Below are 23,312 nucleotides of genomic sequence, written 5' to 3'. Positions count from 1 at the left end.
GGCGAATGGGCGCGGGGGGCTGGCCGCTGGGGCAGCAGCGGCGGGAAATTGAGCAGTGGGGGGCAAGGGAAAAACAGCGCCCAGGAGGGCAGAACAGAAGGATGCTGGCACAAGCACTGGAGGAGCTGCAGCGGGGGGGCGACCTACCTGGTGAGGTCAAGGGTCGCTCTCCCAATACATACTTACACTAATGCTATCATTCAACCAGTGAACCCTACTTTTTAGCTGCAAATGGTGTCATCCTGAAGTCGAAATTGAGAGTGGTAGGGTCCTTTTTAAGACCAACCCAAAAGTAAGGGATGGGATATGGGCGAGATATTCTTAGCATACTGAAGTTTTGGAGTGAAACACCAACAACAGTTTGGGAGTCAACATCAAAGTGCTTGCAAAAAAGGAGACTGATGTCAGCACATGGGGAGGAGTCTATATTCTGCTTCAAGTCTTCACTTCCAGAGGTGGTTCGGTTTCCTGTGGAGGTCAATGACGCCAGCTGTCAGTGTGTTGGAACAATGGTTGAAAAATGTTTCCAGATACACTCAGCCACCAGACAGTTGGTAGGTGTTCAGGGTCTTGCCCAAAGATTATAAGGTTCAAGCCATGCTGCACCTGCAGGAAACGGATGGTCTCATACCATGGCCTGCGCCTTGAATTATTTTTTTTACTTAATTCTCTTTTACAGTGAGCTGCTGCATTTCTGCATTGGCATTATACTTGAACAGGGCTTCAATAGTGTGTGTCTCATCTGGGCAGGGAGTTAAATAGCTCCAGAGGGTACATGAAATGGGTATTATAGATGGTGGAGAGCAGAGGATGACTTGGTGAAACTAAGAAATGTGGATAGAGACAGCAAATGAAAAGGTAAACATGATCCCAAAGTTACGCAGTTGTAATTGGGCATCATGAGGAACAGTAACCAGAATGTCCTTACAGAAGAAATTGGTAAACATGAGAGAAATGCCCAGATGGGCTTCATTCAGTCCTTTTTGGCACTGGTGACTCTTTAATGAAAGATGCATTCACTGTTTCGATATTAAGAGACCATCTCTCTGGTCTTTGATGGTGTAAGGATATCATTTAAACTCTCGAACAGACTACCAGAGAAAATAAGTATCATGAGCTCTCACCTAGAAATCAGAAACGGAACAATGACCAGGTTGTCCCCCAAAACAAAACTTAAAAACCTTTGAAGGTCTTAATCCACAATCTGCAAATCTGTCCCTCACACTGCTTTCTCATCCCACCTCACTCCTAAAATCTGATACATTGTATAGCAACAGGTATGGAGCACATCACAAAGCCTAAGGCACAAGACGAAAATATGCTACTGACTGGACAGACCTCAACTTGATCATGCACAACAAACCATATATCAACCAAGCAGAAAGTGCTTAGGGCTTTTAAAAAGGGCATGAACGCACACTACAAATGCAACAGTACACATAGATTAGATGTATTTCCTTTAAGAGAACGACCAGTTGATCAGAGGCAGATATTTAGCTAGTGAAGTAGAGCAAGGGTACAAGCACAAAGTAAACCTAAACAGAGACAGCTAATCATCAATGCAAAAAAGTTGACAGGAACACAATTACTATTACCATGTCACGTCAAAAAGGCCTAAGCATGACTCTGAAAGTGTATGTGGTGTGCCATCTTTTCATTGGAATGTCTCCCTTAACTGAAAACTAGGATAATACATTTAACCTATACGTGCTTGACTATTACAAAGGGATGCAAATTGTAAAGCAAAGAAAGCCAATTCAGGCCTGACATAAGGGGAAAGAAGTGTGGATGGGGAAGCCAACACCACTGACATATCACAGGAGAAATGGCGTAGGAAGGCCAGGCACACAAAAGAACTCGGGTAGAACCATTTTGGGAAAGAATAAATATCTTAGCTCGAGCGGTGGACATCTGGGTCTGAACAAAGAAATCAAGATTACATTTTCAATTTCATCCCTTAACAAAGTTAAAACCACTTTAGTCAAGAGATGTCTTAAATTAAATCCAGACTAGACATAAGTATAACTTTTTGGAAAATACTCGCATTCCAATATTCAGCTAATCTGCCTAGAAACTTTGGGCTCCTGTCTGCCCTTCTCTTTTCCTCTAAATGAACGATCAGATTTCAAGCCTGGTTAAATAGGGATTTTACAAATTGAAAGGCCTCAAGAGTGTTTACTTACTTAACCTACCGCTATCGAGTGCAGGTGCTTTATTTAGGTGCTCGTACAATGCTGGTTACGTTATTTTAAGGCCTACATTACTTGACCATTCAATATAGACATTGATTAGACTGCCATGGGTTCAGCTCATAGCTGCCATGGCATGGAGTAATAATTCTTGGTACAATTGGATAATCCCTCTTTTGGAAGCGCTGGACTGGTTGCACTTCAAAGTGCTTTATTTCGTCCAAAAATCAATTTTTGTTAAAATCGACCTGTTCTAATGATATTCTTACTCCATACTTTTTTGGACCTACCACTTTCTCCTAAAGTTCTTGATGCAGATACCACCTCAGTACCTGCATCAAGTTCAAGACATAGGGCCAGATGTGGGTAAAAGCAGTTTAGCAAGTCCTTAATAGCAATTTTTAGAGAATCGCTATTAAAGACTCCCAAAATGCCACATAGGTAGGAATCGCAATATTTTTTGCGATTCCTAAACATTCCTTATTTGCGACTCGCAATTTGTGAGTCGCAAATAAGGAAAGACTTCCCATTCATTCCTTTGGAACAAGAGGCCCATAGGAATGAATGGGAATTGCACGCAAAATTTCAAGGGTGCAAGGGTTCCCAATGGACACCCTGTTGCAACCCTGACTTGTGCATGTGTGCACATGTGGCGCACATACATGCCCTAAGGCAGGGGTCTTCAAACTGTGGGGCGCGACCCACGGTGGGGCCGTGGAGTGATAGGAAGGGGGTCGCACATTCCCTTCACACTTCTGCCCAGGCCCATAGCTTCAGCCCATCTCCTTCCCTGTAGTGTCTCTCAGCCCGGGCTGCTGCAGTGCAGCTCGCGCTGCTGGGGGCTCGGCTGGGAGGTGTCTGGAGACTTATCTCCGGCCGCCTGAGCTTTTCACAGGTCTTTAAAGACCATTTGCATATTTACATGCCTTTGTTAACTGGTTACCTAGGCTTAGTTTTTTTATGGTTCCAGTACCCCCTGGGCCCCCACTCTGCCTATTCCTTACATTTGTATTTTTACACTTACTGCTGTAGTGTGAGAATGCATTTAATGAAAAGAACTATAAAGTTGGGTAGCCAAAAGAAAAATGCCTGCTGTGTGTTGTTTAAAGAGCCCGCAGAGACCTGCTCTTGACACTAAATAGAGTTATAAATAAAAAAGTATGTATTAATTAGCTATGTGACTTTTCTGTCTTTGTTCTCTGTAATTATCAGCCATGGATCATTGAGGCAGCCCTAGAACACAATTAAAAGTGCTTTCTATTTATATTTGCTGTTCTAAGTATCCACAGATAAGTGCTAAACATACAGCTTTAGGTGACTGCTTATTTATGGGCCATCAAAATAATGAGCTGTATCGGCACATTATTTATTTCCTCCACCCTCGATCCCTGATTAATACCATTATAGCTATAGTTTAACTTATATCTGAAACCCTACGCTTCAAGTTTCTGGGAATGCAAACTGCATTCAGACAACTCACTCCTCATTCTCGCTTTCACTTTCACGCTCGCCCTGCACTCACACTGATCACCATGCACTAATAGTGATCACAATGCACTCACAGAGATCACAATGCACTCACACTGATCACAATGCACTCACACTGATCACCATGAACTCACACCATTCACCCGCCCACCCTGCACTCAAGGATCACAATGCACTCACATTGATCACAATGTACTCACATCATTCACCTGCTCTCCCTGCACTCACACTGATCACCATGCACTCACACTGATCACCATGCACTCACAACATTCACCCGCTCACCCTGCACTCACAGCGATCACAATGCACTCACACTGATCACCATGCACTCACAACATTCACCCGCTCACCCTGCACTCACAGTGATCACTCTGCACTAACAATGCGCTTGCGTTGTTCATCCTGTACCTCACCCTGCAGTCACATGAGCACACTACTCACCCTGCACTCATGTGACACTTCACTCACCTGTCCCCCCTCACTGCTCAATCTGTAGCTCACTCAAACAAGGCCATCACTAACCATGCATTAATTCGTCCCACTCTGCACTTACAGCCAAACCCAAATTCATATGGTCCCCTCACTCACCCTGCAGTCACTCCTTTTACCCTACTCTCACACTGTTGCATCGCTCACCGTGCAGTCACTTGGGTACTCTTGTCCCCCACACAGGGTTTAGAAATTTTTGTCAGGAGGGGGTCCTTACGCCTGAAAATGTTGACAGGGGGGTCTCGGCATCCAAAAGTTTGAAGACCTCTGCCCTAAGGTCATGTATGTGTGCCACATGGCAATTTGAAAACATCAAAAAAGTGCTTTTTAAAGGAAATCACCACTTACCACCAATTTGAAGTTGGTGGTAATTTGGGATTCCTTAAGGCATTATCGCAGTTTGCGAAGCATACTAGCATAGCAATTAGGGAATCGCAAATTGCGATTCTCTAAATGCTTGTGCAAAAAGAGGAATCGCAAATTTTGCGATACCTTATTTTGCAAGTAGGTATTTGCCTACCTACATAGCACACAGCTAAATTGCGATCCCAAACGCTGATATTCTACGAATTTCGCTATTTCGCTTGCTACATCTGGCCCTTAGTGAATAATTTACCACACGTTGTATCTAAGAAACCCAGACTGACTTGGCAACAAATTACAACTCCGGTGGTCAAAAACATAAACCACAGGTATTCCATCGACCAACTCAAAATACATAGAGCCAAAAAAGAAAAACTCACAAACATAAGTTCTCATGCCATGAGCTGAAATCTAAAACAATTTTCTATTGCAACTATAGGTGTTTACATCAACCCCCCAATTCAGGAACTAACTGACACATTAAAGCTGCTGCAAACACTGCACTTTACCCCTAGTAGGTCGACAGAGCAGTGCCAATGCCTTGTAAAAGACTGATTATAGAATTGTATAAATGTCTACACAATGAACAGCAATATTTTGTATACAGAATTATATACTATATGTGTATGTATGTATATATATATTCACTGAAAAAACCATAGGTTATAGACCATATATAGTTAGGGATTAGCATTTACAAAACCTTATTTTACTCACACAAAACCATTGAAATTCGCATATATAGTTAGTTGCACTAACTATATATCGCGCACCCGCAATCCACTGCTGATGATGTCACATATTACATCATTCATGACATGTTCAGTGACATCACTGATGACATCACTGATTACATCTCAAATGACATCACTGATGACATCACTGATGACATCTCAAATGACATCACTGATGACATCACTGATGACAACATCCAGTGACTGTATGTTTCTGTAAAGTTAAAATATGTCTTACATATTGGAGAATGAGTGAATGTATAAGTGTCTGGATGAAGGATTTAGTAGGTGCATGACTGACTGTATGAGTGAGTGATTAAATGTGTCTCACTGAGTGCATGGGTTATTGACTAAACTGTCTTAATTTGTGCATCTTTATATCTGTTGTTCTGTAAACTGCTGCATGTGTTGATCAGTAGCTATATGAGTAATTATATGGATTATTGATTGGTTGCCCAAGTATTTGTATGGGAGACTGAGTGTGTGTATGGGTGGCTTGGAGGTGTATGACTCTGTGCATAGATGTGTGAGCAGTTGATTCACTAGATGTATGGGTTCAAAAGTGCATGTGGAAACAGCTGTATGGGCGGTTGACTGTGTGCATGAGTGTATTGGTGATTGAATGGATATCTCAGTGCTACATGTCAAAGTAAGTACATATGTAAAACACAGTACATGTGAGAGTTGACATATATTAATAACTGTGCATAAGAGCCAGTAAATGTGTGAGTGGCTGTATGGATCATTGTTTAAGAGAGTAAATATGTGTTAGTATATGTTTGAATAAGTAAGGTGTGTATAACGGTATAGTTGAGGAAATGGAGGTGTGATTGATTCTTGGAATGACTGACTAGGTGTGTGAGTAACTCCATGGATGAGTGACAGTCTGTAAGTGTCTGTTTACACTGATTGTATCTAAGGTTATATTAGAGTCTGAAGAGGTTCATTGTATTATCACATAAATGATATCATCAGTGATGTGATCAGTAATGTCAAATGAAATGTCATCAGTGATGTCATTTGAGATGTCATCAGTGATGTCATTTGAAATGTCATCAGTGATGTCACTGACCATGTCATGAATGATGTAATATGTGACATCATCAGCAGTGGATTGCGGGTGCGCGATATATAGTTAGTGCAACTAACTATATATGCGAATTTCAATGGTTTTGTGTGAGTAAAGTAAGGTTTTGTAAATGCTAACCCCTAACTATATATGGTCTATAACCTATGGTTTTTTCAGTGAATTTTCAAGGTTTTGTAAATGCTAATTCCTAACTATATATGGTCTATAACCTATGGTTTTTTCAGTGAATTTCAATGGCCTTTTAATAGCAAATATCAAAAGCTGTAAAATGTATTCTTCTTTAAATTAAAAATATATTTTATATGTTTTTATTATAATTGTTTTATGCATCTGCCAAACCCTGACCTCTTAATAGTGCACTGTGGTGGAAATGATTTGGGCACTATGACTGGGGTTGGTCTGGAAATGCTTTTAAAGGACACCTTTCATCAATTAATGACACTTTTTCCCCAAACTGCCTTGGTATATTCCAATATATGCCAAAGACAGAAATGGAACTGGTCCAACCAATGTTGTCCACAATTTGAGAAAGCACGGAAACATGTGAATAAATCTCTTTCTGCTTACATGAGAGACTTTAGAATGGGTTCAATATACAACAATAACTTGCATTACAACATGCAAGACATCTACAGAGGAGATGGTGTGCACTTCTCAGATGAGGGGAATAGAATATTCCTCCTGAATTTAAAACTGTGCATTGGAACCTACTTGTAGGTACCTAAATCAGCCACAGAACCCAATAGCTCCTTTCAGAGCTACCCTACCTCTGATCATTCTAAATGTTTATCTTTTCCTAACTTTTTTCACTATTTTTCACCAAAGTACGCTCCCCGGTTCGCTTACCGGTGCGCGTACCGGGCGCTCCCCGGCGAAATTTTTCATTTTTTTTTTTTTTGCCTATATGAGCGTCCTAAGCCCCCCTTAGAAAACATAGAGGGTCACAACGTATCTACCGTGCCCCCTTCTACCCATTCCAAACATTGTTTTCCCTCCATCTTGTGTCTCAATTCTACTTATACACAAAATGGAGGACTCCCGTAACGCTGCCGGTTCGCGTACCGGTGCGTGCACCGGTGAGCGCTCGCTAAAAAAAGGTGGGAAAGTAATCTACAGAAAAACCACTGAAGACACTTTCATCAAATATAGAATAGGCCCTACTAAATAGCAGTCCCTACCATTTACCCAATTTTGATGGAATTTCATTGAGAAAATTATGCTGTAGGACTGACTAAATATCCTGAGGTAAATTACATGACAGAAACACATATGAAGTGTTAGAATTGACAACCAATTAAAATGTTACTTTCATTTTCTACTATTATTTCATGACATTTGATTGGTTATGTACCTGAATATATATAAAGAAAGAGAGAGAAACACAGCCATTTTGACTACTACTTCCTGAAGTACATTTCAAGAGCATTTTGACTGCGAGCTTTAACTTCTTTTTCAAAGGTAAGATATAATTTTAAAAATTTGAAAGGAGAACTATGTTATGCACTTTATATTAAATAAGGAAAACGTTTTCAGATAGTTACATACTGACCCTCTATAAGAGTTAGTCATTGAGAAAGACTTAATTATTTAAATTATTGATTGAGTTAGGCTTCTGTGGTATAATTATGAATTTACTTAGGCTTCACCACAGGCACTTTTTAATAGTTTTACTTCCTGCCTGAAACCATGCACTGCCCAAAGATTACTTCACTGTTAAAAACTCACAAGCACCTGTCTGAACTTAAACCCAACAGTGCCCTAACTCCACTGATATATTTGTTTATGCAATTTACAGCAAGAAAATGGAAGCACAGCCAAAAGAAAATACAATTTCATTTGAAATTAAGATTGAAAGCAATCCAAACCAAGAAAAAGAAGAACTAGACTTTATGGATGAATCAGTAGACCAAGAATTATTAAAATGTGCTGAAGAATGTGAATGTGATTCTTGGAATGAAAAGGAGGACATTCCTGATGATTTAATGCTACAAATTCTCTTAGATTATGAAAAATCAGAACAATAAATTTAAATTTTAAAAGTTAAAATTGTTTGAGACATTATTCTTTTTAATATGAAAATTATGAAATAGTACCTAAAAAGATAAAATATAAACTGAGACTTAAAATATACTGTGCAACTTTTTTTGTGTTACATAGTAAGTTTGCTCATAGTTACTTCCTTTCTCCCACTATATTATCTCCAATGTGTATTTAACATCTCTTTATCATCTCCTGCGTCCATGTTCTTTCTGCTTTCCTCACAGACTATGCTATGAATTCCATATACCACAATAACTTCTGAAACAACATGCAAGATATCTGCAAAGAAAACGGTGTATATTTATTTTTACACTCTGCATTGGTACCTACATGTTGGTACTTAAATAGAAAAAAAAATACAACAAAAAGAACAATCGATAAACATACAATATTTGAACATTCTTTTTTCCGTATATTACGCTCCCCGGACCGCTTCCCGGTGCGCGTACCGGGCGCTCCCCCCGCAAAAAAAAACGATAATAAAAATTTTTTTTTTTTGCCCCGCGGGGCCCTTTTAATGCCCCCTCATCAAACCTAGGGGGTCAGGGAGGATGTACTCTGCCCCCTTATGCTCATTTCCCACTTTGTTTTTTCCACCTCTTGTGTCTCGATCCTACCGAGACACAAGATGGCGGCCGCTCCGGACTGTTTAGAATGTTGACAGTCACCGGGGAGCCAATCCGCTTCTCCTCGCGAAGTTCCGTTACGCGTCAGGTACGCGAACCGGGGAGCTAACCGGGACGCTGTCACAGATATATCTGTTTTTTCAAATGTTAATTTCTCAAAATCCACTGGAGCACTTATATTGAGACATAGCAAAGGAACGTCGGGCAAACCAAATCTACAATTTTGCCAAGTTTCGTATAAAACCATTCAGCCGTGCGAGCTAAAAGTGATTCCAACCGCCCTATGGAAAAATGAATGGGAAAAACACGTTTTGGGACCCCCCTTTTTTCTTGCCCCCCCCCCCCTTAACGAAACCCCCCCAATTTTTCAGGGGCTGCTCAGAAACAAAATGTGCCATTTTCCTGCAAATTTCAGACAATTCCGTCCACAAACGCCAAAGTTATTTGACATAGAATTTTCAGAAATCCCATAGGAAAAAAATCCTAACTATATATACCTACTGGCGACCGCCAGTAGATATATATATATATATATATATATATATATATATATATATATATATATATATATATATATATGTGTGTGTGTGTGTGTGTGTGTATATATATATATATATATATATATATATATATATATATATATATATATTCAAACTGTCTTTATATCTTCCAATATCAATTCATCTTTCCCCTGATGAGCACAACACGTTAAAGCTTTGGAGAGGTCAGATTCACACTCAATTGAACCATAACTACGTCATGCATCTTTGTACCAATTCTCATTTGCATATGCAAATATTTATGTGCTAATTGTTCCATGTAATACTGCTTAGTGACTGCAACGTACACAGTATCCTCTCAGGCTGACCTTTCCACCATACAGAAAAACCTAACATTTTTGTTATGTGATTAGTATTTGTGTAGTACGCCGTCTGCTCCTTGAAAGCCTTTGGTAAAGTTGTCATAAAACTAAAAATAAATACATTCAACACATCCCCCGTTACATTGTTTAAGATGGCATAATGATACCTAAGAAATGTTATCCTCAAAAGAAAGTGATGAATCAAAAAGGATTCGGAAAGAATTAGAGAGGATGAAGTAAAAGGGAATGGGAGAGGAAGAACAGTATGGAGGGGAAAAGAGAAAGGCCAAAGAGAACCTTCAAAATGACTGTAAAGAGCGGCACTTTTTCCAGGATGGCCACATAATGTAATAGGTAGTTCTTGATGGTGCCATAGAAAGTGGCAAAGGATAATATTATCTTTGAGATATCAATCTAGAAACATAAGTTTATGGAATTGAGCCAAATCTGTGGGCTGACTAAATAAAAAGCCTTTGGCCAAAGTCAGAGCTATGAGGACCATCACGTCCTAAGAATTTATGGAAGTGGGGCAACCTTTCTACACTACCTACTTGGAAACCACTGTAGGCAGGAGTTGAGCACAGGCAAGAGAAGAAAAGCAGTCACCAGCAACGTTGGAAATCTCAAAGTCCAGATACAAACATTTATTGCAATGGCTCTTAACTCCCAACTTTACTAACTGAATCAAGGATGAAATTGATCCTTTGTTGGCCGAGATCAGGATGCCTGTATGGCTTTGAAAACATGGGGTCATTTTACCTTCTTTTGAACTTGTCAGCTATTTCTGTAGCCTTAAACTATAGTGCTGTCCTTCATTCCCAAACATAAAAGCTGTTAAAGGTACTTTTAATTAATATTCAGGTTCTGGAGTGTTTTATTTTATTCACAAATATTGTTCAAAGACTTTTGCAATGTCTCTGAAATAGCTGTAGGCATGTGTTTTAAAGACTGAAGTAGAAAATATAGTAGCTCTGACATAAATCGCATAATATTAATTGGCATTAAGTGCTTTTCCAAATGGATGATCTATTTCTTTAAATTTCCTAGTGGTCTGCACTGTGCTGAGCATTGTATATTTCTTTTGGCACAAATGGTTGCCAATTGCACCTTTTTAGCTCCGAAAAAACATACAGTATACAATAATGAGGACGACAATTTATGAGGTAAAGACTGGCGCAGCAATAAACAACAATAAGCAGAATAAGCAATGAGAGCTATGATCACTGACAACTGATAGCGTGTGTGTACGTAGGCCATATTTGTGCAGCACAAACCTAGTCACAAGACAACAGTCAGTGAGTGAGTGATTGCAGGGGAAGTTGGGTTCTGAAAGTTGAAGTGAACTGCTGGGTTCTTGTGAAGTAGTGTTCTTCAAAGAGGCGAGTCTTAAGCTCTTGCCTAAACTGAAGTACAGTTGGGGCAGCCCTGAAGGATACGTGGATGTTGTTTCAGATTCCAGCCGCATAAATGGAGCAGGGCTGTTACATTTTCTTTTATAGCACTCTTCTAATTTGTCACACATATGTAGATGAGCAAGGATTTCACAGAACTCACTCCAAATTACTTTTAAATGCAAGATGTGATAACTGATATGAACTGTAATTATCAAAGTAATAAATATTCAACTAATTGACAGCTAGCTATCCTTACACAAGGACCGCTGGATAGTTTCTTTATTTTCTCTCCTAAAATTGCATCAACCAACAAAGTAGAGATTTCGTAGAAAAAGTCAAGAAAAATGCTAATGATGCTCCAAATGCACGTCCAATCACAGGAAAGATGTAAGCCTGAGCGCAACGGATTTAGCAATCATATCTACATTCACCCACATGTTTCGTAGGATACCAGCACGTCATACAACGCTCTGTCCTATTTGTTCCTTTGCTGTGCAGGCTATAGAGAAGACTATGTTTGTTAAAAACGTAATTGAGTTATACAGGTGGAGAATTTGTTTACCAGTTTCGTCTGATAACACGATTTGTTCGGTTGTGAGCATGCTCAGTATTAACATTGATAGAAGGCTGCATTCATCTGGTAGGAGGAGTCAATGATTGACTTGGTAAGAACCCTGTGTTAACGTGAGTAACAAATGTCTGAGCCCTTTCTTACCAAAAACCAGCACTCACCCTAATTCCGAATAGATGTTGTTAAGGCAAGATTTAAATGTAATGCTACCATCTTCTGTATGCTCACCAAGACACACAAAAATATGGTAAATAGATAATTTCCATGGATGGCTGGAATAAAATGGGAGCATTGTTGACACTGCCACAACAGTTAGGGTTTGCAAAGATGTACAATATGCAAGAAAGAGAGATCCGCTAGTACACAATAAATAATTCATATGTTGCTAAATTTCAATGTTCCTGTTGCCGAAAAAAACAACAAGTTACTTGTTTTAAGACAAAGGCCTACAGAACCCAAAAGAAAATGGCAACATTTTGTAAAGATATACAATATTCTTTTTATGAGCGAGTTGCGCTTACTGGTTAGCAGGCCTCTTTTTTGTGCGCTTACACCCAAGTATCAAACGCTTTTAAAAACAATATGTAAAAACACACAAAAGATGATGTTTTCGTTGGTAACCCAATAAAGATAATTTTCCATGCTGACAGTGCAGATTTGATCCACAACTTTGAAGAGCCAAATGCAACCACAGCTGGAGGTTATTCTGACAAATGGCGCCCAGCCGTGCCTATACAGAGACATGATAGGGAGGAAGAACCTTCACCTTTGTGTATGTGTGCAAGAGAAAATCTCAACCCCCATGTGGAACGGTCTTTCTCTGAACATGGTTTTTTTTCTCAGGCAGATGCAATCTGATAAAAACGAAAATTTAAAGGGGAAAATGACAACAACAAATAAATACAATTTGGTAATTTCTGAAAGCAGATAGCAATGGCTACCTGCCGAGCGTGGATGAAGGGGGGGTTGGGGTGGAATGCACAAATCAATTAGATATTTCCCTCTATTGGGTCCTGAGGAAGGAGGTAAATGGCAAGGGAGGGGTTGGTGAGGGAGGAGTGACAGAATCTATTTTTCTCCATGGAAAAGCCCCTGAAATCCATCATGAAAGAAAACGAGGCGGGATTATAAATAGAAGGCCGAGTTATGGCGCACCATGGGATTTTTAATCTGGCAGCCTGTGGTTTCTGCACTTTTAAGCCTGAGTGCACTATGTTCCAGAAGGGAAGAGAAATCAGCAAGACACTGCATGTACATGACAATTTCGCACCAATCGCGGAGCATTAGCAACATAAATATTTTGACAGCGCGCGCCATAACGTGTATGTATTTAAAAAATTTCCGCTAGCACATTTAAAATTCCAATGATCGGTTTACCTGTGCATCTTGAATTTGTTGGTCCTGCGCCTTTTGCTCATATTCCAGCATGGTATCGCCCATCTGCTTCTCCAGTTTCTCAATTTCCCGTGCATGATCTTGGACAAGGCAGTCCTTCTCGTTGTTGTGCTGCTGGAATAGGTGTGCCTCCGTCTGCTCATGCTCCAGCTTCAGCTCCACGATCTGATTGGATAATGAGGAGACAGTTCATCAATTGCTCATCCTTGTCGTCATGACAACGTTCGCAGCGCGTAATATCCCTTCACCAGCCAACCGTCATTTTTGCATCACTGTTACCTCACCTGTGTGAGGCGGAGCACATCTCTAATGGATTCGCCCCAAAATTCTAAAAAATTGTGCGGCAAATAAGAAAATTTGCTAACTGAGAAACCAATGTCTTTGCCCGGTCTCCTCAATCCAAAATATCATTCCTTAAATTACACCATGTCATTCATGCTATTCAGTTGCTCATCGGTAGCAGAAGAGATTAGAAATGGTAAAGAAACCCACACCAGTATGTCTTTTCTTCTTTTTTTATGCAGAAAAGAATCAAACCTTACGAATTTCTTCCTTAATTACCAAACAGAAGCTAGCTAAATTTAACACGATATTGTGGTCAGTAACCTTCAGTTGTCTTGTCCCGCGTGACCTCCCCAGTATTAAATATGATTTGAAAAAGAAAGCTCTATTATCTCATTGTCGGCTCCGTCCAGCAATAAAAACAGATGTCCGTGTTTCGGGGAGCACCTGCTGGGCTGCAAGCTTGTGCCATGATTTCATAAGACGCGTTCTATTCTCAGGCCCCGTTCCCAGTCCCCCGCACACTGGATATCGTGACCTTGGCCGGTCTTAGCCTCTTCCTGCTAGGGCTGAATGGCAGCCCGGGACCGAAGGCCTGCTCGCCGCAGCTTTGATACTAATCCTCCCAGGCTGCGCACAATGGCACCCTACCTGGCCTGCACACTAGAGCAGCTAGGCTGCCTTTGAAGCAGGTGATGAATAGGGGCTGCAGGAAGCCGCTTCCCCAGCGAACTCCAGGCCACACAGCTGCTCAGAGCAGTCACTTGGATTTTGCCTCAGTTTTGGCGGATTTCAGATGAGAAGAAGAGAAGAAGCCCGCTGTTTATTAGGAATATATCGCGCTATTTTTAAGCGTGGGAATGTTTCCTGCTCCAAAATGGGGAAAAAGGCGAACAGTAGGAGACTGTTCAAAATCGATGGTGTTTACGCAAGGAAATCACACAGACCACCTCTTCTTAAAGCTGCAGCATTCCATTCTGCAGGGCGGGCTTTCCCTCACTTCTGTTTTGCAAGGAGCTGATTCCAGTTCGGTCTCAGTTAGCATGCATTGTAGTTCCCCACCTGTTATTTTATCGGGTTTGGATGAGAATTAGAATGGGGCGATATGGGTGAGGAATTGAGGGGTAGTGCCAGTCCCACCAATAAACATCTGGCCACATGACTATTATAAAGGAAGAGCAAAGGTATATTCCATAGGTCCGCTCTGCTTTGCTTGGCTCAAAAAGAAATAATAATTGTGAATAAGGTAAAATGGTTCCCTTCAAATGAAATGTATACTGGGGTCACAACAAGATTGTTTACTCAAATTTTATTTATTTATTGTATTTATTGTTAAATTAGCACAGTTAACTAAAACCATTGCTATGTAGGCGTCTCCGTGGCATCTTAACCGCATTAAAAAAAAGAGACGGAACAACCGTCGGGTTTGGGGCACATGTTACAAACAAGACACTTTTATACAGTGGTCGTAACAGTAATTCAAAGCAGCAAATTCAAAGATAAAATGGATCTTGTAGCTCAATCTAATGAAAAAAAGCTATAACATTTTGCAAAATAGTCTATAATAGGTTTTTGGGGAGGAGGGGCCGATTGTAGGGCAGCAGGAGAAGGAGAGAGCAAGTTATCCAAAAGTCTCCGATTTTTCCCGGCCCTTGCGAGCGTTTGTATATCGGTACAAATATAACAGAGAGCAGATGCCTCCCAACAAGTGTGGATGCCCTTCTTGAGATATAGTGGTTTGAGGAGGAACTTTCTAGGGGCATCAGCACAAAAGATCTAGCCATGATTCGGACCTGTAGTTACACAGTCTGCAGGCCCCTCCTCGCCTGATGGAGCCCATCGATTAAAAGCAATGGAGAGCAGTCCTAGAAGACGCATAAACATTATATTTTTGAGGGCCACTGCATTTAAACTGTCAGAGAGATATAGTTGCTGTAACCCAGGAATGTACGATTCATTTAAGGGGTGCAGGATTTAAGGCCTGGATGTCCTTCTGGTAAGAGTCTTGCCTGCTTATTGATAACCATTTTCTAGACGGTGTATGCAATAGAGTCTGCTGTAAGTGATGTTTCATCAATGTGTAATACAGTTAACAGTTAAAGCTTTTACAATTTGACGATTCCATTGGTTCCCAGGGCAGGCAAGGGTTTCTTTTAACAGGGCCTTAAGCGAACTGACTGCGGCTTTTAGCACCTTTATATAGTACTTTAAGGTGTCTGCCACACAGGAGATGAATTGTCTTGTAAGGCCCAGATCCAGTCGTAGTCATACCCTGTGAATGTAATTCGGAAGGCAGAAGATTTTTTTGTAAGTGGTAATCTGGGCGTGGTCAAGACTAGCCGAACATGCCTCAGGGAAGGCCTGATGCCCATAAGTTAGGGTGGGAAGAAGAGTAGCTTTAATCTCTTTCAATATGGGTTCTGCAGAGGGACTACTCGGGGATTGGTTGAGTCGTGTCAGGCTGTATGTTATTGCTCCAGCTCTCTTTTTCAGAGCAGCTAGATGGACTGATGGTCTGGGAGACTCACAGAACCAAACCCCCAGGTAATTGTATTTTGATGTTGATTTAATCTTAGCGGGCCTGATATTCCATGTTAAAGTTTTTTGTTTTTTGCAGCGGCCAGAGATCAAGACCTTCGTCTTATCTTGGTTGATTTTGAGAGCATTAGCTGAGTTGTATGCGCTAAGCTTGCTCAAGCTCATTGAAAGCCGGACTTGGTCTGGTCCATGATGACAATATCATCAGATTGTTTACTCAAATGAAGCGATACAGTGTGGAGTTGTAAGTAAATAACTACCATGTAGTGCGCAGGTGACGGTGAGTGCAACACCAAACGGTAAGGTAAATGCCTCAGTCTAAATTTTGTTTTACAGTTTCTAAGAAAACAAATTCACAGACCATAAAGGAAAGTCCTTTTTTGGGTTAAGAAGAACTGCAAAGTTAGTAAATATTAGTAGGAAACTTGGCTACAATTGAAAGGAATCTAAGCTTTTCCAAACGCTGAACTTAAAAGAGTCTGGTAGGTTTAGTCATGAACAGGCTTTGCAACCAGAAGACGGAGGCGCAGGGAATTCGTATTCTCAGGAATCAGATCATTACCAAGAGCTACAACATCCAGGATTGGATTCCAGTTCAGGCTTAGATTCACTCACCTTCAGATGTTTGCACTGGTCGGCCCCAAATATCTCTGTCTAAGGTAACTGCAATGCTTATTACCCAATGCAAGCAATGGCTCCATCTCAGTCAATATCAGGAGAACTTCAGCAAATAGCCAATCTCTGTTCCGTTCACTGTAATCTAAACACAAGCCTCTTTTAGACCCACTTGCAATACTCTTCTGGCATGATCCGGCACCTTGGGACTGTTGTTGAATAATGCTCTACACAAGTGTGTTCAACTGCGGGACCATCACAGTTTTTTTGCAGATGTTTGTAATGGGGAATTGCTTGCACACAGCCAGAACTGGCAATGTCCATATAAAGAGAAACAAAAAGTTCACTGAGGCAATAATCACTTATAACTAGACATTACTTTCCGATAAAAGTCCACGATTTTGCGTTACACAGTGTAATAATTACTCTAAATGACCTAACTAACCCTAAACAAAACCAATGTTGCGGAAACCACGTATTTAGGGTGTTATAGGTACTCCAGCTGCTCGATGTAAACCTAATTATGTCATAAAAGGAATGCCAACTTCTCAGACCCTGAACCCACCTGCCAAGGTGTCTCCAATGGTACTCCTAAAACCCCACGACAAAGAAATCTGTTTCACAACATCATAACACATTTCACTTTGGTAAACAAAAGAACAACAACAGGGCTAACATGCAGCTCGGCACACATTAAGAACACGCCAGAGTTACCTTAGCACCCTAGCCCATGACACATTTCACTTAAAGTTGTTTATTGTTGATAGTCTGCTTTAAGTGCACATTCATTTATGCATGCATTTGTTTCATATAATACTGAGTACCTCTTCAGGGCACTTTTATATAACAACAGAAAATGGGCTAGCAGGCAAGATGTATGAAAATGACACAATAGGAAGACTTAAATCACAGTGCTGAGGTAGGGACAGTGAGGGGGAAAGAACTACTGTAAGTCATTGACTGAGGCAGTTTGAGGCCAGTCAAGTAGTGGGGTAGACCACCACATATGCAATTCCTCAATGACTACTTCACTTGACTTCACTGAGCATTCAAAAGGTAGTTTGAACAGCTCAGCTCCAGGTGTTTTCTCAGGGGGTTCCCGAAGAACAGGTGGGATGTTTTACACTGAAGGTAAAACTAATATAATTCCAGTGCTTAGAGGGCCCTATTTTGTGGGCTCATCCTCTATGTTCTTAGCCTTTAATACTGAGCTGGAAGATTCAATCTAATGTATGCATTAGAGCATAATTCTCCATCTAGGACTCTCATTTTACCATGTTTATGTATTGAAAGAGCCTCTATGGGATACATAACAAACTGCCTGCCATCCAAAATGAGATCTAAAGCATTAAGACCAATGGCCAGCCCTCTCGACCTTTCACTGGCTCCTTTTCCCAACCAACATTCAGTTCAAAGCACAGGCTCTGCTGCACAAAGCGCCATCCACCTCCCCTGCATACCACTTAGATCCGATAGCTTCACCCCCGGTCCCTCAGAGGGTCAGAAACCAATGGCTTGGTGTGCATGCTATAGGCCTTGAAGGGGTCACCTTGTCAAATACTCTGCCACTCCAGCCAAAGTACAAGGCAAACCACGTGACTAGAAGAGATTTCAATCAATATTCGCAGATTCAATGCTAATGCTCAAACATCTGTTTTTGCATTTCTCCTCAAACATAGCCTTACTCATGACGATATAGAGTGGTGCGCCATCTCTTTATATGTGTGTGCTCTGACGTTTTTTCTAGGTAGCATGTCGTGAACTCTACTCTCTTCCCCCTAAGGTATGCATTGATATAACGAAGATTTTTCCAATCTAGAGATTCCTGGGAATCAACATCCACATTTTTTCTTCGACCACAGTGGACAGTTAACTAGATACTGCCCAGGTTGACTAGGTTATGCTCATTGGAGATGGCAAGTACAGAGGGTGGTGAGGCGAGTGTCACAGAAAAAAATATATATAATAAAATACATTTACCTTCCAGAGTCAGCACGAAGTCCTCCTCGGTGTGTCTTCTCTCCTCAAGGCAGGCTCTCAACTCCCAAGCAAATCCTGGCACTGCTCTAATGCTGTTAATCAACATAAGAGAAACACCACGATTATATGGCGCGGCCTCTCTCAGCGCTCTTATGAGGGCTTGAGGCCTGTGCCTTTTCTAACCCAGCTGTCATAGACAGCTAGATTAGAGAAGTATAAAATGTGCATGTCTGGCTGGCAGTTGAACGACGAATGCCCAAAGGAACATGCCCACTTTTAACATAAGTGAACAGCTCCCTGCTGCCACTCAGCAGCAATGGCCCACCCTGTCCTGATGTTCAGTTCGGGATGGGGTGGATTGTTGAAAAATAAAATGGTAATAAGTAAACTTTATTACCACTTTATTTTTCAGCTCTGGCCTGGGGCGTTTCTTTGTGGGGCGACACTCCTCCACTCAAATTGAGAAGCCGCTTCTGGTTATGCTCCATTTCCCCCCGCTCCACCTAAGGTTTCTTGTTATGTCCATACCCTGAGGACCCTCAAACGAAAGGTGGCCACACACAAATAATAAGAGCAAACTTCAAAACAACCATATTTGTAGTACACAGTGTATAGGTATCCTTTAGCCTTACCCGCTCTGCTCATGAAAACAATGTTGCAGTTATTGGGAAGCATGTGCCGCAAATTATATATAAACTTAGATATATGACCTTTGGGAGACTTTGTTGGGAAAAATTAGTGTTAGGCAACATTTAACTGCCTGTGATTTTCTTAAATCCATCAGCAATCTATACAAAACAACGATACAATTAAATATGATTTCTTTTGGAGGGATGTATGAGGTGTGGATGGATTTATTCAACTTTAATTCCCACTGCTGGAAAATAAATAACAGTGCTTGTGATCAAGGAGGAACAATGGATCAGACATATGTGCAATGAGGGGCAAGGGTTGGACACCACTTGCGATGGCTGCCTGAGATGGGAGCTCTACCTCCTTTTAGAACCTCCGTCCCTTTTTTTGTGACCACCAACATCTCCTTGGGTGGGAAAATGCATTCCCTCTTCTTCGGATCATCTGTAGAACAGCAGGACTAATTTTTGAGGTTGGATTATGCTGCTTTCATGACTTTCCCATGTATGAGGTGCTTTCGGCTGCCATTTTACATTCGCTGCCTCTTCAGCTCAGCATTGTGATACACGCAAGTTCCTTAGAGCACATTGAGCCTGTTAATTATGCATTCACTTCAAATATGGCAGGTTCAGTGGTATTATGCTCCATTCTTCTACTTTATTTCATATTTTGGAGGCATTTTTCAACTTTTCCTGCACTCTTCATCATACATGAGTTTTATCTCGCTTAAAGTGCACCAGATATTCACTGCTCACAAGACCACCATCTTTCTCACATTTCAGTCTTGTTTTGTGCTGCAATTAAACAATATATACATATTCCAGCACTCCCTGAATGTATTTTGCTGACTTTCAAGTAAAAATAATACTTATTCAAGCTGTATATGGGTAAATGAAAGAAACCTTATTGTAACATTATCCCCAAGACCCAGTTTACTGCCAAAGCCCACTAACATTCTCCACCTAGAAGTTCCTTGGTGGAAGATTTAATTTCTATTCCTCATTAACATTTTTTTCTCAATGAAGGAGCAATCACCCTCCTCCACAAACAAAAGACTTAAAAAGGACTTTCCTTCTCCTGAAACCCCACCATCTCCTAGAACACTGGAGATTTTGTTAGAGGAGATTCTAGCCCTTCGTCCATTTGTTGGAGAAACCAACAAACGCATCCAGCACCTTGATAATAAATGGTCCCTCATGGAAAATCAAATGTATTTGGTGAATTTACAGGATAGCACAAATAAAATTGCAACTTTGGAAAAGTAGGTTCTTCAGGTAAAGAAGCACTCAGAAGGCTTAGAAACCAGGAACAGGTGCAACAACCGCTGCATTTATGGTCTTCCTGGCGGTATGGAGGGAGACAATCCTGTCTCCTTCCTCAATTATTGGATCTAATTCCTTCTAATCACCTCAATATACAATGTGCGCATAGACTGGGTTGTCGTCTATTTTCAACAGCATCTACTAAACCATGCGCAGTTAATCCCTTCTTTTTGGAGTTTACAGACCTTTTGAAAGTTCTATATGCAGCCAAATCAAAAAGAAAAATCACATGGTATGGCAGAAAGATTTTTATTTCAAAGGACATCTGCAATGCAACGGCCAACAGAAGAAAGGAATTTCTCAAACTTCTTCCAGCATTGTGAACTCTGGGTGCTCAATTTGGCCTTTTTTCGTCCATGATTTTTAAGGTTACTCGCTAGAATAAAACCACCTCGTATGAGCAACCGGTTGAATATAAAAATAACACTCATTCGACGAACAATACGGATAAAGCTGGCCCCTCTACAGGTTAATATGTTGATAGTGTGCTGTTGTTTCTTCCTTTTGTGACACTAATTTGCTTGTTTCCCTTGTTATTATTATATCTACATTAATTGTTCTCTCTTATTTCTTTACAGATCCACAACATTTGTCACTCTATTCATTTACCCTACTAATATTCTCTTCTGATATGGTGAGTGGCCCCTCTTGTTGGCTGTGCCGTCGTCATCCAACCCAATTTACTTCTTGTGAATTATTCAGGCATGTCCTCTCAGCCGTCAGTGCTTGATATGTATGGGCTCATCTTTTAATATTTTTTTTCCCTCTTCTTTTCTTTCTCATCTCTTTTTCCCTCCCTTCCTCGATTGTTTCTAACACTTCATACTTCATACTGCTATTTCTCTAAAAAAAGGTATTATAGTCTTGTTCCAAATGTGTTATTTATATGCTAGTCCTCACAGTTTGCATACTTACTCAATGCTCAGAGTAATTTCCTGGATTATCAAAGGATTTATTAATCCTATCAAACAGCAGAGAGTATTATCCCATGTAGCCAAATCTGCTCTGGACTTAGTCTTACTTCAGAACTCACCTCACGGAGTCTGAAGCTCTGAAACTTAAATATGGCTTGGTAGGCCCTGTATTTGTATCTCTGACTGCTAATAAAAAGAATGGTGTTGTTATCTTTGTAAGAAAACTCAAAATCTTGTTGTTGTAGCACAAGAACTAGATGACAAAGGTAGATGGATTATTATTAAACTTTTTATTAATAATATCCCTCAAACTATTTTTAACATTTATGCCCCAACACAACTTGATTATCTATTCTGGCCTACAGTCACTGACAAATGTGCACAATATAGCGGCCCTACTTTATTCTCTGTGGTGACTGTAGTCAAATTATGTACCAGTTCTAGATAGGCAATCCTCAATCCAATTTTCCCCTCATAAAATGCACAAATAATTCCACTCTATTATTTACAGTAGATATTTTACAGACTCTTGGAGACTTTCCAATTCCACCTCTCATGATTACACCTTCTACTCTGCTGCCCATAGTACCCATACAGGATTGGATCACATTTTTGTTTCGAAACCCTTGACACAACATATAATTCAATCCCTCATTAGTCCGATACTTTGGAGGTTATGGATTTGGATTTGGTTCCCCCTCAGTCTCAATCCCGTAGATGGAGATTCATGTTGTCATGGGTGAAAAGAATGGGAATGTGGGCTGGTGACAGGGGGGAGGGGGTACGTTTGGTGTATATGGGTGACAAATCTATGTCTGTGGTTGAGGTGTGTGAGGTAACTACCGTAGGTGGGTGTATGACTAAGGTGCTGATGGTAGAGGAGAGGTGCATGTCCTTTTGGGGCTGAGGTAAGGTAGAGGCGTGGTAGTTGGGGGTTGTGGTGTCAGGGGAGAAAGGAATGTGAGTGGTATGAGTGGAGGTCGGGGTGTTGGTGGGACGGGAGGGGGTGCGGCTGGTGTATGTCGGGGAGAGATCTAAGTCTGTGATTGAGGAGTGTGAGGTGGTTACCGTAGGTGGGTGGATGACGACGATGCCGGTGGTGGAGGAGAGGTGCGTGTCGTTTAGGGACTGAGCTGGGTTAGCATCGTTATGATCGGGGGCTGTGAAGTCAAGGGTGATCGGACTGAGTGGGGTCCGCGGATTGGAAAGGTGCTGTAAGAAAGTAGGGAACAGGTTGTCTAGTAGTTCCAGGTTCCTGTCTGTGGATTGGATTAGGACAATCCCGTTGTTGTAGATAGTGATGGAGGTTCTGCCTGGGAAGAGTTGGGATGGTGTGATGGAGAGTGTTTGGCCATGAGCGGATTTCCTGGATTTGGATACGGTGAGTAAAGAGAGGAACATTTTTCTCCATTGGGCTCTGCGTGCTGTGTGGAAGATGATATCAATGTTTACGGCACCATTAACCGGTGAGTAGTAGGTGTCTGCAAAGGGTATTTCAGGGTGGGACCTCAGTAGGTTGTGTTTAAAGCTTTTAGCGGCTTTTTTGGTGAGTGTGGGTGGGTAGTTGATTCTGTATGTGTGCTTGCCGATGAGCTCCATGTTGGGGTGACGGAGTCAGTAGGTGTGGGAGGGTGCTCCGTAATCGCTGGTTGCATGGACTGAAAGTGACACTAGTGGGCAGCCAAAGTGTATGCGGTAGTAGTCAATGCAACCAGGGATAAGATCTGTAGTGGGTGCCTATTGCGCCGATGTAGGGTGCCCAGTGATGATAAACTGGTGCAGAA

The 23,312-nt window shown here is 41.1% G+C and overlaps 1 protein-coding gene across 2 annotated transcripts in view; it reads right to left on the bottom strand.

Moving 5' to 3' along the window:
* The window catches only part of CEP112 (centrosomal protein 112), a 2,145,639-nt gene that overhangs the window by 835,323 nt on the left and 1,287,004 nt on the right, over positions 1-23,312 (bottom strand). For both annotated transcript variants that reach the window (XM_086930940.1, XM_086930941.1), the window contains one exon: positions 13,227-13,409. In XM_086930940.1, the coding sequence (XP_086787066.1) occupies positions 13,227-13,409 (183 nt within the window). The remainder of the gene's footprint in view (positions 1-13,226; positions 13,410-23,312) is intronic.

This window comes from Lissotriton vulgaris, chromosome 7 (assembly GCF_964263255.1).
Source record: "Lissotriton vulgaris chromosome 7, aLisVul1.2, whole genome shotgun sequence".
Lineage (NCBI taxonomy): Eukaryota > Metazoa > Chordata > Amphibia > Caudata > Salamandridae > Lissotriton > Lissotriton vulgaris.
The sequence above is the reverse complement of the archived record's forward strand: the minus strand, read 5'-3'. Positions and strand labels throughout refer to the sequence as shown.